General features: G+C 38.7%; 1 protein-coding gene across 1 annotated transcript in view; it reads left to right on the top strand.

Moving 5' to 3' along the window:
* LOC136766530 (janus kinase and microtubule-interacting protein 1) overlaps positions 1–20,054 on the top strand; it is a 64,400-nt gene that overhangs the window by 15,565 nt on the left and 28,781 nt on the right. The window contains exons 2-3 of the mRNA XM_066720051.1: positions 13,527–13,774; positions 18,230–18,724. Coding sequence (XP_066576148.1) covers positions 13,646–13,774; positions 18,230–18,724 — 624 coding nt within the window. The 5' untranslated portion in view covers positions 13,527–13,645. The remainder of the gene's footprint in view (positions 1–13,526; positions 13,775–18,229; positions 18,725–20,054) is intronic.

Raw genomic sequence — 20,054 nt, 5'->3', positions numbered from 1 at the left:
ATCATATCCTCTTATAGTGGAATTCTTTTTTTGGTCTTGTCTGGCTTTGCATATGCTCACTGGAATTATGCAGTATGGTTTTGCATTCCAGATCTGGTTGGTTATATATGTTGTGAAATTTAAGGTAATAAACTTTGCAATCTTTTTTTTTTCCTGTTTGAGGGTGTTTTTGACCATGATAACTGAACAGTTGATTAGGATAGACTATGTGGCAGAATTCCTAGAGCATGGACAGCTTTGAATGGTGACCAGAGGGAGGAAGGAAGTACTTTTGAGAACTTCAACTTGAAAAGGTCACTGCAAATTTAGGAGGTTAATAGTACATGTTCATATTGATCAATAATTCTTCCCAGTTTCTTTGCAATTGTATTTGATTTGAGATTATTCAGCTTTTCTTTAATTGAAAACCTAGAGTGATCTGTTGCACTCTGTATTAAACCACATATGCATAGAAGGAAAATGTGTGGTTGAACTGTTAACTTATCAGCAGGGAGATGCATGATTACAGTATGGCACCTCCCTTTTTTTTTTTTTTAAATAGCACTACTTCAAATTTTGCGCAGTGAACACTGACTTCACTTTTGTGTATTCAGCTTTGTTTTTTACTTCAGGAAAGTATGGCTTGAATCCATTATTTAACTTCCTTCTGTGAATTGCAAAGTAAAGGTAGTTATTGTATACCCACTGTAAACAAGTGAACCAGATTTGAGGACTCTTTAAGTTGCTGAATGAGACTGAACACAAATTAACTTAATTTGCAGTGATTAATGCATCGGGAAAGGTATGGTGTATTAAGACGTACAAAGTTTTAAAGAATTTAAACCATTTTTTAAAAGGATAACACTCTTGCAATGCAGTGGTGCAATATCCATTTACCATGGATATTGCAATACAGTGCTTCAAGATGCACTTTATTTTCCACCACTACCCATGAAATTGTGACGGCATGCAAACTGACATGTTCGTTCCTCATCCACTGATGCAAAGAAGGATGATGCACCGATCTGCTTTAGGACATACTACACTGAATTAACTGTTCCAGGTCATATTAATAGATCTCAAAACATTTGCCTTGCATTGAATCGGAGATTGTGTGGGAAGTGTGCTCTTAATTTCAGCTCCGTCTTTAAAACGGTTGGTAAAGCACTTTCTGGTTTATTCTCCGGATAACATGTAGTGTAAAGGGCAAGGTTTCTATATTCTCTCCCAGTCATTCTGAACCTCACAAGTGCAGTTAATTGATATTTAATAATTCAGCAGTCTTACTCGTAAAGCCATTGGATGTGTATACTCGTAAGAAATCCATGGCACAGCAAAATTCCCTGCATGAGAAGAAAAATAAATGAGTTGCATTTTAGATTTATTCTCGTCACTGTAGGTTTCTCTGTCTAGGCCGAAACTCCTTCTGTATCAATAGAGTGCAGTTAGTGAACCTGAAATACAGCTGGATTTGTTAAGGAAAATGCACTATGTATGACAAAAGCACAATAATGGGGGATGTTATGGTGGCAACCCTAATCTCTAAGTGACCGGCAGTCATCTGAAAAAGCCCTTTGCTTAGTGTTTTTAATGCGTTTTCATTTGGAAGTCTCTGGTCCTTTTCTGTCGGTTTGGGATATAATTCTGATAAGATTATTTCATGGGGCTTCCAGCTGTGGTGTGGAACAGAATGAGCCTCTAAAGTGCTACTGATGCCCCTCAGATTTGCACATTGAAGCAGGAAGCCTTGCCTTTAGCTCTGGCTACTATGCTGTATTAGAGATGGATATGTTTTAAAACCGGCTACGTAAAATCTTGTAAACGGTTGGTTGGTTTTAATACTTTAAACCGTACAGCTGATCCTATTTTATCCCTCATGTTTTGAGCTTGTGGGAGGACTGCTTTTAGTTTTAAAGAATGTCTATAAATATATCTAAAGCAAACTAGAGTTTGCCTCTTAAAACAAAACTGTGATGGGATTTTCATGTAGTTTTGAAGCAGAACCCAGCCCCAGTGCCGCGGTGTCTGCAGTAGTCATCTGGTGCACTTCCTGCAGCGCTGTTCTGGAACTCACTGATCATACTGTGCCATGTCAAGGCAGGTGCTGAACACCTGAGCTTTAGCTGAAACTTCGCACCACTGAACTGCTGCTAAAGGAAAGCAAGGGTCCAAAAATCAAAATAACTGCGGTGTAGTAAAAGGAGAATCGGACTGGAATAATTCAGATGTGATTTTTATTGCAGAAATATTACAGTGGAGGTGGGTACAGGAATGTTTTAACCAATTCATTCAATACCTGCTGTGATTCAATTTTATATCCTAGACTTGGTTTTGAGTTAAGAAATTGTATATCTTAAATCTTTAATTGCCTTTAAGTGTAGGGGCGTATTTGTTAGTTGAATGTCCCATTCAGGGTACTAGATATCTGAAATATTGTCAAAACATTTACTTAGTATTCAGTTTTGGGATATTTTTATTATGAGATGCATTTAAATTGGGTGGCACAGTGGTTAGCACTGCTGCCGCACAGCTCCAGGGGTCCTGGGTTCGAGTCTTGGCTTAGGGTGCCTGTCTGTGTGGAGTTTGCATGTTCTCCCCGGGTCTGTGTGGGTTTCCTCCCCGGGCACTCTGGATGGTGGGAGGAAACCGAAGACATGCAGGTTAGGTTAACTGGCTATACTAAATTGCCCCGTGCTGCCCAGCGATGGACTGGTGTCCTGTCCTGGGTGTATTCCTACCTTGCCCCCTATGCCTGCTGGGATTGGCTCTGGTGTTCCCCACGACCCAAAAGGATAAGTGGTTTTGAAAATGGATGAATGGATTTATTTAAAATGTTATAATGTGGCAGCAAGCATAAGGAGTTGGTGTGCTACACACTTGTGAAATTGGTGTGACGTAGGCTTGAAAAGGTTGGTCTTATTATGGAAGAGCTAGAAGATTTACAGTGCATTATAATTGGATATAAAAATCAGCAGATCAAAAACGCATGTTTTTAAATGCACAATGCTGTAAAACTTTTAGCCTAGTCAGTTGTACCTGGGTAAACTTTGGGGTTTCAGTGTTACTGGATAACTTTAGTATTTATTAATATTTTTTTAAATGTAACAAAATACTAAGGCTACATGTTATATGTCACAATAGTAGGTCTTGCAATGCACAACAAAAGTGGTACTACATGCGCCACTGCTTTTGAGCTATTAGAACTGGAAATTACACATTTGGAATAGTTCTGTGGACTCGGCCATCTTATTTTCTCCCTTCTGATTCATGGGCAGTTTTTAAGGTTGAGTGCCTATTATTATGCATGGAGCAAGCAGCAGACTCGTGTTTTTTTTATTAAATGGTCACTTGTTACAGCTCAACTCTGGATGGTTTTCCTAGTTCACCCAGGAGGACAGCAGTGAATGCTTTGTGCATGTCTGAACATTAACGGCACGTCCACCGCGGAGCCTCCCCAGATGGTTCAAGGTCAAGGATGGCTAAAAATAGTTTGAAATGCACTGTAGAATTGCAATACCCTCACCCAAAGGTTTGCAATTTTTTTTTTATTTTTTTTATATATTGATATAAAAGACCTGAAGAGGCAAGCTGGACAGAGATCAAATCATTTCCAAGAAAGAAAACTCAGTATTCCCTTTTGAATGCAAAAGTGTTAGACTGAAAACATTATTGAAAATGGTTTCACTGCATTATTTGATAAACCAAGGGAATCTTTTCAGGCTTTAAACTGCTTTCCCAAAAAATAGTAAACCATAAGTTAATTCAATATATTGATATTAGTTGTAATTTGTGGAAAAGTGGAGCACTTTTTTAAGCAGAAAACAAGTTGGGTTGTTAACAAATAAACTATGACCTACCCTAGTCACTCTGGATAAGATTGTCTACTAAGAAATGTTTCCTAATAAAAACTGCAAATGACAAGCTTGTACCCCATCACGTTTACATGAGTAGGAAGTGGTTTCTGACAAATTCCACCTCTAGAGTGCAGGTTTGTGATTCGCGGCTGGGTTAAGATTTTAGTTTGGCCTCTACCTTTACTTATTTGGTAGATGTTTGGGGGAGTGTAAAGCTTTCTGTATGAATGTTGATTGTTTTAGCATAGGCTGCCATGGCTTTAATTTATTCTTGGTGCACTTTACTTGCACAAATTGGGTCTCAACATTTCACCTCCTGAACACTAATTTCTGCTGAAATGTGGTGTGATGCTCATAAAAAGCCCATCAGTGTTCTATGCTCTGATCGATGTGCTGTAGAATACGATCCCACAATGAATGAGTTAAGTCGCCTCTAGTGGTTAACTAGATTTCAGAAAATCCCAGGCTTAAAATGGGACCACTTTGTGGGTCTCTGTGCTAATGAAATAAGATTGGCACTACCCAGAATTTAATCTCATTTAGTTTAAGTTGGTTGCTTTCAAGGAACCAACACAGGCTTTGCGTCTGCCTATGGAACATCTTTATGTAATTAATCAATACATTAATTTTCATGTGTATCCTACATTGGCTATTCCTACTCTTCTCTTGATGTATTTTGGATGTGCCGTATTCCTATTTGCTTTCTCTATGGGTGTCCCTTTAGATAAGGGACTATTCTCATTTTTCAAAGCCTCCCATTATAAGCTGGATGTTACTGTTATGTAGTCCTTGCATTGTATGGGTAACAGCCCAACAGTATTGCATCTTGACTAAAAGGTCCATTTCAGCTTGGAATGCTTCAAATTAATTGCTGTGAAAAGGCTAATTGCTAACACATGACAAATAACATGCCTTATGCAAGCACAGCTACAGTAGATTAGTTCTAATGTTCATTTTTCAACTGTGGAAATCGTTTTCCATGAAACTAATGGACACGATATAGGTTTGAGAAATTATCATAAATGAATCGTATAATGTACAGTTTCTTGGGTCTGTATAATTTAAGTAATTCAACTCATGGTCTGTATATTGTAGATCTATATCAATTTATCAATCTATAAATATTCTATTTATCTTCAGGTGGAAGCAATAACATTATCGTAACAGTCTTTCAGGTGCAGAGTTCAGGAATGTTTACAGTAACCTTGCCTAACACTTAAATAGATGTTTGGCTAATGCATTATTATTGTTAAGTAGAAGTTATGAGAAATGGGGAAAATTTGATGAGTCATATTGGTAAATTTGAATGTTTTCGCCCACCCTGTTAAGTTTACTCTCGGCCATGCCCAACAGATGCAGAGAAGTAATGGCTGCTCATGACTAGCTGTCCTTGCAGATATTTAGCTTGTAGGAGATTTTAAGAAATAGTTCCTCTGGCTCTTTGCTTTAATTAGAATCTGCTGCTTTGACCTCTCTTGGCCCATCCACATCTGATGGCAATAGCAGCCTTGGAAATGTGTTGAACACAATTGGAATATGAAAGGTGCTCTGGAAATCATACTGCTTTACAGTGTATATAGTTTACTATCCGTGAACCCTGCACTAATTCTGCAGAATATTGTATAGTGCTGTAAATAACGTCGTCTTAGTCATTTGTGCTCCTCGGCATACTGTAGTTGCTAGTTGCTTTCCCCCCCTGTCTTTAACGCAAGCATCCAAGAGACCTGATTGTTCCTGCTCTACCCATTCAGTCACTTCATATTTTTCTGATGTGAGAGGAAATGAAGTGCGAAATGTAGGGCATCCACTGCTTTCGACATGAGCCCGGGGCACTCGCTAGTTCCGACTGATTCTGTTCTGGAGCCGTCTAATCGCTTCATTAACAGATGCATGGTGTTCTTTAAGGCTTAGCAGACCCATTGATATTCTCATTGTCATTCTTTTAAAGCATGGCTGACTCATGATGGAATATTTAATGGTAACCTATTCAATATTTTCCTCTTCTGGAGTCATTATGATTACATCAGCCTGCACATTTTATTAAAAACAAGAAATGTAGCTTATTGCATGGTATAGCCTACACAAGTTTTATTTTCTTCTCAGAAATGCTGACTCAGCAAAGAAGTAACCTTAATATTTTGCCTGTTATCTAGAATTAAAGTTTGCAAATTAGGTTTTTAACTGCCATATCTGTAAAGCTGTAGTAATCCTAAACAAAACATGAACGGGGTCATCAAAAAGCAGTAGAATATTACAATCTGCTGACCAAATCATTAGGATGTATTGGACAAGAACCCCATGTCTAAATGGTTTGTTCTTATTATTCCTTCAGGGTATGCAGTGGATGCTAAAATCATTGGCTAAATCTGTTTTGTAGAAATCAAATTTTTGTAGCGTACCTGATGTCGTCCCCAGATTCCCCTTTTGAATAAATAGTTGTCATTATTTTGAGATTCAAACTAAATATCCTTGTACTCTGACAACCTGAAGCTCAGTGCATGAGTCATTTGCCTCCTACTCTTGTCCTTTTAGCTTCAGCTTTACGTAAAAAGTGAAATCCCACGGTCATTTTAAATAATTGAAAGAGGGTGGAACGTGTTGATTCCTTAGGGAAATTTGATTTAATCTGAGTTTTCTGCTTTCGGGGTGGAAATGATAGAGAGCTATAGTTGCCTTGGTAACAACTGAGATTTAACGCAATGATTTTGAAGAATACAAATGTTAACATTTCACCTAGAAGCCAGTGCTTTTATTTACCTTACATGTAATGCACATGAACATACCTAGAAGCATTTATTAGGAAAAAAGTGTTAAGGGACAGGGGTTAGTAGAATTTTCAATCTTTATTAACCAATTTATATGTATACCATAACAATTGTGTGTTTTAATTGGTTTAAATTCTGCAGAGTTGGAGTTTGGAGAATGGGATTTGATTTTAAATGTGACAAATGCATATCAAATCATAAGACATTATTTAGTAGTCTCAAGGATGTGGACAGCAATGCTTTGAGGGATTTAAAGCATCATTCAGAGCATCTTTTTATTAAAAGGTGTTGAAGTGTGAACTCTGCCCATGGTCCATAGTTTATTTTAACTGACAATGAAAACCTACATGGGGAAATGCAAGTCCGAGAGAAATGGTTTAATAATAATGTTCAGGGATGTCCTCCAGAAAAGCTACACTGCTCTTGATGCAGGCAATAGGACTAATTTTGCATATACTACTGATTGTGTAAGTGAAACCATTACCAATATCTTAAGGCAGCATAAACTATCCCAATATGTTGTGTGGATGATGTTTTATGGAAGTCTGATTTAGACCTAACAGTGATTTTATTTTAAGTTATAGATTCTCCTGATCTTTCTTTGAAACTGAATTCAACAGGCTCATCCTTAATACAGAAGTGAATAAACGCATTTTAAACTTTTAAACTACAATGATCAATGTTGTGAAAATATAGAATTTCCATTTAATGCTCAAATGTGTTCCTCCGTTTTCTTTATTTTTAGAACAAATTATAATGCATTTTATGGGTTGCTGCAATATTGTTCACTTATACAGTGAAGGGGAAAGAAGTATTTGATCCCCTGCTGATTTTGTACGTTTTCCCACTGACAAAGAAATGATCAGTCTATAATTTTAATGGTAGGTGTATTTTAACAGTGAGAGACAGAATAACAGCAAAAAAATCCAGAAAAACGCATTTCAAAAAAGTTATACATTGATTTGCATGTTAATGAGGGAAATAAGTATTTGACCCCTTCGACTTAGTACTTGGTGGCAAAACCCTTGTTGGCAATCACAGAGGTCAGACGTTTCTTGTAGTTGGCCACCAGGTTTGCACACATCTCAGGAGGGATTTTGTCCCACTCCTCTTTGCAGATCCTCTCCAAGTCATTAAGGTTTCGAGGCTGACGTTTGGCAACTCGAACCTTCAGCTCCCTCCACAGATTTTCTATGGGATTAAGGTCTGGAGACTGGCTAGGCCACTCCAGGACCTTAATGTGCTTCTTCTTGAGCCACTCCTTTGTTGCCTTGGCTGTGTGTTTTGGGTCATTGTCATGCTGGAATACCATCCACGACCCATTTTCAATGCCCTGGCTGAGGGAAGGAGGTTCTCACCCAAGATTTGACGGTACATGGCCCCGTCCATCGTCCCTTTGATGCGGTGCAGTTGTACTGTCCCCTTAGCAGAAAAACACCCCCAAAACATAATGTTTCTAACCTCCATGTTTGACGGTGGGGATGGTGTTCTTGGGGTCATTCCTCCTCCTCCAAACACGGCGAGTTGAGTTGATGCCAAAGAGCTCGATTTTGGTCTCATCTGACCACAACACTTTCACCCAGTTCTCCTCTGAATCATTCAGATGTTGGCAAACTTCAGACGGGCCTGTACATGTGCTTTCTTGAGCAGGGGGCCCTTGCGGGCGCTGCAGGATTTCAGTCCTTCACAGCGTAGTGTGTAACCAATTGTTTTCTTGGTGACTATGGTCCCAGCTGCCTTGAGATCATTAACAAGATCCTCCTGTGTAGTTCTGGGCCGATTCCTCACCGTTCTCATGATCATTGAAACTCCACGAGGTGAGATCTTGCATGGAGCCCCAGACCGAGGGAGACTGACAGTTATTTTGTGTTTCTTACATTTGCGAATAATCGCACCAACTGTCACCTTCTCACCAAGCTGCTTGGCGATGGTCTTGTAGCCCATTCCAGCCTTGTGTAGGTCTACAATCTTGTCCCTGACATCCTTGGACAGCTCTTTGGTCTTGGCCAAGGTGGAGAGTTTGGAATCTGATTGATTGATTGCTTCTGTGGACAGGTGTCTTTTATACAGGTAACGAGCTGAGATTAGGAGCACTCCCTTTAAGAGAGAGCTCCTAATCTCAGCTCGTTACCTGTATAAAAGACACCTGGGAGCCAGAAATCTTGCTGATTGATCAAATACTTATTTCCCTCATTAACATGCAAATCAATGTATAACTTTTTTGAAATGCGTTTTTCTGGATTTTCTTGTTGTTATTCTGTCTCTCAGTGTTAAAATACACCTACCATTAAAATTATAGACTGATCATTTCTTTGTCAGTGGGCAAACGTACAAAATCAGCAGGGGATCAAATACTTTTTTCCCTCACTGTACTTAAAACATACATCTTTGTTTGCACTTAATGCATGTATCTTTGATTGACAGGTTGACCTAATGACTTGCGGCAGTAGGAATTAATGCATTGTGTGTAGGAATGTGTTTGAATTAAAACCAGTTAGATATTTTATGTTCATGATGAATGGGTTCTGGTGGGTTTCTATAGACCCTTTTATATACTTTTACATTTTTATCTTTATTGGCTCCAGGCAACATTTAAAAATGTCACAACAAAACTATAATTTAGCACCTGATCAGTGGAAATGATCCTGTCCATTAGAATCTTGCTTATTCCTTGCTTTGTGGAGGGGGGGGGGAATGTTACTATTGTACCGTTTGAAGGCTGGGAGACTGGCTCACTGTGGTTGCTTGTGCTGATGCACAGAAGCAGCCCTTCACTTCATGACCCTGTTGTCCACTGCCAGAAACGGTTGTTTCTTTTAAAAGCAGTAGTTCCAATTACTTCTGACATCCGATTTAAGAGGCATTTAATGTATAAACTGGTGGTCAATAGTAAATATTTACATTTTAAAGTGCATCAACTACCAGAAATACTTCATATGTGAAACCTTGTAGGAGATGATGCATTGTCATTCCATTTGTTTTTATTATGGATTACATTATTATGATGTTATTACTAATATGCTGTATTAATTGGTCATGACTAATGGCAGTACCCTTGTGTGTCAAGTGTCGGCTAAAGGTCGTGGCATCAACTGGCATTTGAGATCTGCATGGTATTTCAGCACTGATTTTGTAAGTAATGTATACCAATGTGTTCCACATACCAACAAATCGCACAGCATTACTGTGTAGAATTGAGAACCATTCAAGACTTAGTGATGGCTCTCATTGTTCATTAATGACAAAGGGCATCATGGGAGAGGACTGTTCCTTTGGTCTGTGTGACGCATGCTGCCAATCTTGATCTGCTCTTAAAAATATGAAACGGATCAGGTTTTATTCGTTACTAGAAAAGTAGTAATGAAGATGGTTTCTTCAAATGTGTGGGGTTGTAAGCATTCAACCTCACTTCAGTTGTTTTAGCCAGTGAAGTGAGTACTTTAAAGTTACCTTGAGAACATGGCCACATGCATTGCTGAAAGATGAAGTGGGATGAGAACCATACTGCCCAATAATAGGGCACAAACTGCACCTGTGTAATTACTCAAATTTTATCACTGATGTAGAAGGACTATTTTATAGCAGATGTGGACTATCAACTTTAAGTGTGATCGAAACTAGCCTATCTGTTACCATTTCCGTGTTCCACTGTTTATCATTTTGTCCGTTTATAATAAAGTAACGGATTACTATTAACAAAATATTATGTGTAGTTTTTTCTTGGCTGCAATAAGGTGCTCTTGCAATGCAAGTTTATAGATATAGAAGTCATTTATGTTCATGTACATCACTTTTTAAAATGTATAGCCTACTATAAAGTGTTCTATAGGCCTATAACACATTTTAAAATGTAATTTTTCATGGATTACCCCCTGCAATATCACTTAGAATATTGCCAATACATAATGTTAATTAGCAGTATTGAACCTTTAAACCTTCTTGGTAGTGTTCTGAAGGTCATAATTTACCCTTTGTTTCAGTTATAGTTTATAACCATGTGTGCTAATCGGTATGCTTTTCATTCATCTGAGAATCTTATTCTCATGAAGTCAAGCAAAGGCTGGCATCCCAGAACCAGAGAAGTAAACTTTTTTTTTTTATCATTGGAAGTGTGGATAGGGCCTTTATTTTAAGAAGCCTATGGTCCATGCAGAAGCCCAAAAATACTGTTGAGATTTTGCTGAAGGGAGAAATTTAGTTGAGCATTTTAATTAAATATTCCTGCCTACTTCACTGGGGTTGACCTTAGATTCATGCTGTTTTAGTGTCATACAATCGGTGTCCTTTAGATTTCATTTGTTTCATATAATGTCCTTTATTTATTGAGACAAAACACCCAGGACAGATTATTAATCAAAGTTAAGTTCTTTCATAGTTATTGCACTGCAGAGTTGTTTATTCAAGTGACTGACTAAACCAAAATTGTTAGAAATTGACAGCTTGAGGTTAAGATACGCCAACAAAATTTGATCAGAAATGTATATTTTTAAAAATTCTAATGGCAGCAGACAAATCTAGCCATGGGTCAATATCAGAGTGCACAAAGAGGTGCTGATAACTAGTTTTACTGGACGTTTTAGTGCCATTCAGGTGAAAGAGTTCAAATTCACCTGTGAGTTTCTCAAGACCTTAGTCAGAATTGAATCCAAACAAACCATTGTAAAGTGTAAGCATAAGTTTTAATACCATAATTCTTAAACTGATTTTTAAATTAACCTTTTTATATATAGCTAAACTAATATTTTTGCCTAACCACCACTATCGCATGAGAGCACTGAGGCATATTTTCTAACCTCCCCTGCTTTTCACAAGGTGTTTTGTAGTTGGCCACTGTGGAAACTCAACCTGCATTTTTACCACTTGACTTTCTGATCCCTGCTCTGGAGGACATTGCACTGCGATCAGGAGAATATTTCTAAGCCTTAAATGTGTCTCCACTAATTCTCAGTGGTCATTGTCAATTTAAGGGCTCCCCCTGGACTACAAGCCAACACAAGCCTGTGGCTAGGAAAGGAACCAGCAGTAAACCACGTATAGCACACTAGCTTATTCACTGGTTTGAGTTTCCCTTTGAAGCTCATCTCCTATTTATAGTGTTTAATCCTGGTTGTGGATGAAAACTAAGGTATCCAGTGAATGGGCTGACTTGTGTTTTCCATCTGACATCGGACAGTGCATGGAGTTTTGTTTTCCAGTGTGATCTCCATGGGTATTGGTGCATCTGTTGCAGTTGGTGCCATTTGAGTTGCACCTTCTGAATTGGTAAGTAAGAGGGCCTAACCGATGTTTATAATGTGATTAGTGCTCAATTCTTAAATGCTTTTATAGTGCTGTGGAGTTTGAAGTCAACGTTCAATTTGCTAGTCTTGCAGAAAGTGTTCTAAAACCATATGCAAGTGTCTGACTGCCATGAAACAAGCATCACTTAAGAAATGAAGAGGCATAAACTATATAAAGTGTTGGCTCTGTGAAAATAATTCAGCTTCTCGGCAAGGTTATATTATTCTCACACATTTCTTTAGGGTTTTATCCCAGAATGACCTGTCAGGATGACCTGTTGGACAGAGTGCATTTCCTTGTGGGGTGATCTTTGAATCAATAATTGCTTTACTGGAGGAAAACGGTAGATTTGAAAGTATTGATTCAATCATTATTTAAGGGTTTGTGTATGATGACAGCTCCCTATGCAATCTAATGAGCTATCCATCTTTGTTAATGACACCAGGAATATCCTCTGTGACATGACCACTGTTGTGTACTATGGGATTTTCAATGTGATGGACTAAATGTAATGGTTGCATTTCTAATTTTTTTTTCACTGTTTTGTATGGCATCTGATTGCCAAGAGATTACTACCTAAATGCATTTCCTGTGTCATAACTGTGAAACAAGTCTCCTAATTACCTCCGTGAAGATTGTGTACACCAAGACCCATTGGGGACATTTAAAATGATGAAATCAAATTGATCTGTTTTGCTTATACTATTGTGTACCAGGTGTTCTATATGTTATTGATTTGATGAAAGTAGTCCTGTTGCTGAGCTTTTGTCTGAGTTCTTTTGTATTTTGTTTTGTAGTATTACCCTTTTGCTATGGCTTTTGCTTTGGCTCTCTCCTGCCAATGCCGATTTTTAAAAAAAAAAATGTATCCTTACCAAACTGGTCTGTGCTTCTGGATGTCTGCTTGTCCTTTTAATTATATCAAAATTAACTTGGATGACCCCGCCCCTCTGTTCATAAATCCCTGTTAAAATGAGCCCCAGCCTTTCCTCCTATTTCTACAATCAATCTAGGACCTGTCTCTGAGATGGAGGCAATGTGCAAATCATTCACGGCTCTAATTGAACATCTTATGGACTGCTGGATCAACTAGGATTAGTTCGTTCTTCATGAACAATTGAATCTCTAAACACAGAGTACCCGACTATTTCATTGGATTTAGGTCTCATTGGGACAGGGGATTGAATGGGAGGTACAGTGGTGTGAGATTTAGACTTATCTGGTGCTAGTATACATGTCTTTAGTTTTCAGTCCATGCAATCAAGGTCACACCGATTTAGCACCTCTGATGGTAGGAAAACTCCACGGAGTCTGACCTGTATACAGCTGTAAACAAAAAAAGCCTGCGATGTTGATGAATGTAGTGGAGTCGTGATTACAAAGGTTTGTAGTTATACATGTGTTCAGCCCAAAAAGTTGAAAGGTGTCTAGCTTTGCTCCTCACAGATCAATTTAAATGTAAAATGGCTTTGTCTACATCTCCAATATGCTTGTAAATTGAAAGCCACCAGTTTGTGCTTGAATTGTTTATGTACACAGTAAAAGGTTTCAATCCTTGGAACTGCAATTTATCTTGCTTGGGGAAATTTGCAGCGGTAATCTCTTTAATCTAATGGTGGTTTGTGACTGTCCCATTTCTCTTTTGCAGGGCGGAAAAGAAGCAGTTGATGATGGCTGAAAGCTCTGTGAAGTACACTTTGCCAAGACCTGGGTTTCTTTGACGGACTACTTTGATTTTGGGCTTTTGAAGGACTGAGAACAACGAACATGTCAAAGAAAAGCCGTGGAAAGGGTGAAAAGCCAGAGGCATTGATGGATGCCTTACAGGCTGCTAATGAGGAACTCAGGACTAAACTGACAGATATTCAGATTGAGCTCCAGCAAGAAAAGAGCAAGGTATGCACAGCCTCTCCCTCTCAACACTCCAGTCCAAGGAGAATGCAGGCCATATGTTAATTATTCATCTCTGAAAGCGTGCATGGTCTGTTGCTGATGCCCATTTATTTATTTATAGCCAGTACAGTTGCTTATCTGCAGTAGTATTTCCCCTTAAATATAAATGTTTTGTTCTTGCCAATCAGGCCAGTAAAGATACTTGTGTAAGAAGATAACCATGTGCCAATTCTTTAAGACCATTTATGTATTGCATGTGATCTACATACCTTTTCGTTACTGTATTTTAGATGCTTGCTTTGGATTGATCGCTCTCCCTAAACTAGGAGATAAATGGTCATGTTTATGGAAATCTGCGGACTCTTTCGGAGCATGGATGTGCTAGACTTATTTCTCTTTTGAAAACTCCAGTAATATTTGAAATGCATCAAGTTCATAATTCTACTAATTCAATGGCACAACAGAAACCAAAGTCTGCACACTCATACCCAGCCCTGTAAATGTAATTATTTTAAAGCTTAATATGTTTGGCACTTTACTGTAAAGTGAACCTTTCTCAGAAGAATGTGAGGTTGCTTAATTGGTAAGCTGCTCTTGTAGTTATGCTTTTCATCAAATGTAGATTCTTCAGTCTCTTGTGACTTAGATGGTTGGAAAAACAATTTTAGTATTATTTAGAATCTTATTTAATTTTTTAAAATTTGTACATCATTCTCCACATTTAATACATTACTTATTGCCTGTTGATCATTTATAGTTTATAAAAGACATGGCATTCCCATTCGGCATTTACCCTATTTGGCCTTCTGCATTGAATATGGTGGTAAACCAAGTACGTTTCTTTTCCTGAGTGATACTACTGTGGAAGTTCAGGACAGTCTTATTCCTTGGTTATCAATGCAGTGAAAATACTGCATCTTTTGTGATGCTAACTGTCCTATTTCAATGTTATCGGTTTTTAATCAAGTTGTTGCACCAGTGAAGGTTTCTAGTTTGTTAAACTTTTTCTACTGATTTTGTTGTAGGCCTAACCTTTCTACACAACTGGTTTATTTTCTATGGGAGGACCACAACATTTTGCTTTTGTTTTTGTCAAGGTGCCAGTATTTTCATTGCGGTAGTAAAGAAAATATTGTATTAATTGGTGAAAACAGCCTAGATATTGCTATATAACTTTATTATCCAATTTGTCTTTGTAGAACACTAGGGTATAATATTCATTCAGAGTACATGCTCTTTTCTGCCTGAAGGATTTCCATTTTAGCAAGAGCTGTGTGGTTGTAAATGCTAATATTCCATCTGGCTGCAGAAAATCAATAAAAGCTTAAGAAATGGCTGATGTGGATGTGTGCTGTGTGGATATATTTAGCTGTTCTATAGTTCAAATATGCCCACAGATGTATTTGGGTCTTTCCATAGGCTGTTGGCTAGGAATGTTAGCCTTGTTATTTACCGGCATACATCCAGCTGTGTCAACTCTTGATCTGTTAAAATGGAGTATACCTGTACCTGGTATAGGCAACACTGTACACAATTTAAAACTTGGCTTAAAAGGCATAATTTATTTAATCATCCTGTTGCTATACTTTGGACATCTTTTAGGAATATTAGTTTCCAAAGCAGGGCAAAATTTTAAATTGCTCAGACACAACTATAGTCCTTTTGCTCAATGTTTAATTCCAAGAAGTCATAAACATTCCACAAACCGTTTGCGAAGTAGTTGTATCCCATTTAATAAACTCCTCGGTCACTACTGGTATCTAGTAGGAAAGAATTCGGTGAAGTCATTTGGAAATGTTCTTCAGAGCTCATGTTTTCTGCACGTGCTGTTGAACGTACTTTGACAGGATAGTTTAAAATGATGCCTAATACAGTTCATGTGACTGAGGCATTCTATTCATATTTTTCAACCATTAATTATAATGATGCACATAAGGTACTGCAATCACAGTTTTGGTGTTGTGCAGTTTAGTTTTGAAGAAACAGGATTTGTCCTGGTCACTTATTTCCCATCAGTTACATTAGTGAGAAGTAACTATTTTCTACAGGTGTTTTTGTGGTTCCAGTGAGGGAACAGTTCTTATAAAAGAGTAAAAGCAAAGGTTTCTATGATTTATTCCATAATTTTAAGGTGAATTTATTTTCTGTGGGGGGGGGGTATTTATGCATTGTGGAGGCAGCAGTGTGTATGTGAACTGTCAGTTTGTGATGACCCATTGCTCCTCTTTCATTGTGATGCAGTGTTGCTCACTGGCTGTTCAGTCTGACAGTATTTTTTTGTTTGTTTTTGAAGCATGCTGATTTATTGAGTTATTGATGGGCTTTTCTGTAGCTGGTGCATACTCAATCAGCAAGCCTGTGTCAGTGTGGGCCTGTCCATACTATGATGGTCTGCATTACATTGACATATGGAGAGAGGGGGTAATCTGTCCTGTAGAGATGGCTCCTCAAGGGATTTGCTGTGGTATAATGACAAGTTTTAAACCCGTGATCAGTGGCCTTTACCAGTTGAGACGCTCTGAGATGGGAATGACTTACCAAAACAAATAGTGAAGATTGTCATGAATGTTTGGTCTTATGGACTGTTTTTGTTACAACCCACACAGAGTAAAGAAATCAATATTTGGTTAGTTTGCTCACATGGGGCTTTATAATGCTGAATTTCGCAAAAAGCAATATTTTAATAGCAGATCTGTAAAGCTGTATTTAAATATCAGTAAGCATGCTTTAAATGACACCCTTAGCTGCTGAATTGTTACATTTGAGTACAGATTACCTGTAGTGCTAGTGCACAATAGATCACTATGTTCCAGGCATTTTTTATCTTGTTTGCCTTATGTACATAAAAATAAGTGGTAAGATTGCATGAGGAAATGCTATTCCTGCTTGCATGTCGATCTGTGAGGTCTTTTTATTTTCTGGGTCTCGTGAATAGACCAATCGATTTGACCCATATGTTGAGGGGAGAATTTTTTTGATCCCTCCTCTAGAATCATACTTGCTTGCAAGCAAAACTTGCCTTTGGCATTTTATTGACACCGTTTTATTTCTGGTTAACTTAGATGTAGCAGCACAGTCTACTGCTCCATCTGGTTTAATAGGCACCATGCTTAACCCCTTTTAAGTTTCTGCTTTTAAAGCTTGTAATATATAGATTTTTTTTCTCCTTGAAATTCTTGGTAGTTTAACTGTTTTCTACTCAACCATTGGTTTACATTGTGCATAGTAAGACCTTTGTTTGTATCTTTTGTAAACACTTAATAGGTCTACATCCCTGTAATGCTTAAGCCTACATGGGATTTTCAGCAGTATAGGGCCTGTCTAGCTGGTCAGTCCACAATAGAAGTTGACAAATGTATTGAACCCGGTTTGTCAACAGAGACTTAACTGGTCAATGTCAAACCTTACCGATTGTGGTAGATTTCTGTGAAGGGACTCGTACATTTTGATTGGTATAAAACATACTTTATTAAACATCCCTGTTTAAACATTTGTGAAGGACTTAAGTAAATGAAACAATGATATTCGAATGTGATCAAATATTTAAATGTCTATTGTAGCGGTCACAGGGAGCCAGGATATGTGTAGGAGTGCCCCGGTTACTGCGTGGTAGAAGGAGGATAGGGTGAGATCAAGCTCAGTGTTGTGCCTGTGAAGCTATTTTGAGAATAAACCTGTTGCATTAACCCTGACTCACACAGAGTTAGTTTTATTAAGGCATCCTCCCCCCAAGAAAAATCTTAAATCTTAAAAATCCAGATCTTTGAATCCGATGCGTTTGTGCAGTATTCAGATTTACAAAACGGTCACATATGTAGTATTAAACCTTTTTAAATATGTAACAAAGCATACCTTTACAATTGCTTAAGTTCATGCATTATTAATTTGTCAAAATGCTAATTGCATCTGGTTCATATTAAGTTAACTACATTGTAAAAAAAAAAAGAGATGCATGTAAGTACAAGACCATAAATCCCCATAGACTTGTACTACTTAAATTTATTTAATTTACTTTTGAAAATTACTTCCTCCGTTAATTTCAGATTTGCTGATATGATCTGTAAGGAACATGGCTTGTATTCAGTTTTCTGCATGTCCAGCATAATTGTCCCTTTGATTTGGATGCTGGGTTGAAACTATTCTCTCCAGAGGAAAAATAGTTCAGCTAGTGTTCACCAGTCTTTCTACCAGATCCTCATTGCACCCTTATAGACCTCATCTGCTTTTGCTATCCAGCTGTTGAGTCTTACTCTTTTGTAAATGCAGAGATTAAGACCAAACTGAAGATCTACTGGGTTATTCTGTAACTGTTGGAATAAAAGTCCAAGAATAGTCTTTAAAGGATTTGCATTATAATAACTCTGAACGGAGTTAATTGTACAAGGTAGCATCTGGCTCTGCTGTTAAATCCGTTGAGGAAGAGGCAATCTTTTTAAGTTTTTACTCTATTCAACCCAGGTCAGTAAACTGCGTGAGAAGCTACAGGAGGCAAAGAAGGCCCGGGAGCTGGAGCAGCACAAGCACACTGTCCTGGTGACTGATCTGAAGGCCAAGCTGCATGAGGAGAAGATGAAGGAGCTGCAGGTCGTGCGCGAGGGCCTGATCAAGCAGCACGAGCAGGAACTCGCCCGGGTCTTCAAGATCCGAGACAGCGAGCTGCACCGCCTACAGTCACTGGTCAACGTGCTGCGCGACGGGGCGGCCGACAAGGTGAAGAGCGCCCTGCTGGGGGAGGCCCGAGAGGAGGCCCGCCGCGCCTTTGACTGTGAGCGCACCAAGCTGCAGCAAGAGGTCCTGGAGCTCAAGTCGGCCAAGAAGCAGGTGGATGAGGCCCTGGCCAACGTCGTGCAGGCGGACAAGTCCAAAGCCGCAGACCTGAGGACAGCCTATCAGACACACCAGGATGAGGTCAACCGCATCAAGCGGGACTGCGAGAGAGACATCCGTAGGCTGGTGAGTGATTATTATTATGGCAGACGCCCTTATCCAGGGCGACTTACAACATAAGTGCAAAAGTGATTCCTGCGTCTCTGAGGGGGTAAAGCAATGCCCAGGTATGTCTTGGAGTTCACTGCTCCCATAACATAATTTTAAAGGAACCAATACAAGTGATTAATCAATTGCAGCTTTTCAAACTTGATCTCCAAGAGTAGGCAATTGAGTACAATTGAATAGTTTTTTTGGAAGAAGCAGCACTGTCTGTTTCATCTAATATCCTCACACAACCTACACACAGGAAAACATTCAAAAATGCAGCACTTTTTGGCTGATTTAAATTTTGTACTATTCCACTTCAATTTATAACTTCATGGTTCATCTTGTCATCACTTTTCATACTTAATAAAGATCAGTGAGCGTTTCTGAAGGAGCGACAGGCCTTGGAAAAGAGGCCTTGACTTGTGGCCTTCCAGTCTGTCGGGCACCTTCTCGTGAGTCAGCAGTTGCTCTTGGCTGAGGGACGGTGCTGGCCGGCTCATTGTCACCTTCCAGCAAGGAAGCAGTCCTAGTCTCTGCCAGCAAGTTCCTCCTGTCAGCTGTGTGCTGAGAGGCCAGTCATTGTAGATAAATGCTCAGATTAGCAGCCCCTCAGTCTTCTGGGCACTTGCTGTACAAAGAGCCATTTAAAAGACAGCCTTAGAATGATCAGGGTCTGGGAGAGCATATGTGGCTGGACTGCTTTTAAAGGCTATTTCTTTCCTAGATTTAAATAGTAGGCCAGTGTAAAGTGGCTATAAAGCCACTAGAGGGCAGCATAGCATAGGATGTTCTCCAGAAATCTAATGCCAATTATTTGTTTAGACTGCAGACAGTGTTTAGTGATTTCTATCTAAAGTGTATTTTAGATGTCTACATATTTGTTTTAAGTAACCTTAAACTGTAACATCTTTTCTGCAGCCAGTACCATCCATCATGTCAAGAGCAGCTCATGCTTCAGAATTTGAGTTGTTTATCACGGGGGTGGAACACTGTACTGTTTTCTCCAATCTCAATGCAAAATGTGTGTATATGATGTCCATACAATGTCATGGACACCTGTGTTAGATTTGTATTCTGTAAATGGTGGCAGCAAACCGAAGGATATTGCACTTTCATTGGTGGATATGACTTGAGTGCACATCCCCGTTTCTGGTTCTTTATCCAAACATTGGTTTTCTTTTGAATTAGTCCTAAACTTCTCTCTTGACCTCTGAAATCAAGTTTGAGTTGTTATGGACTGTTGGACTGTCTTCTAGGCATTGGAGGTAATTTTCTGTACATTTCAAGATGTGCTCCTAGTGTCATT

This window comes from Amia ocellicauda, chromosome 13 (assembly GCF_036373705.1).
Source record: "Amia ocellicauda isolate fAmiCal2 chromosome 13, fAmiCal2.hap1, whole genome shotgun sequence".
Taxonomy (NCBI): domain Eukaryota; kingdom Metazoa; phylum Chordata; class Actinopteri; order Amiiformes; family Amiidae; genus Amia; species Amia ocellicauda.
The sequence above is the reverse complement of the archived record's forward strand: the minus strand, read 5'-3'. Positions and strand labels throughout refer to the sequence as shown.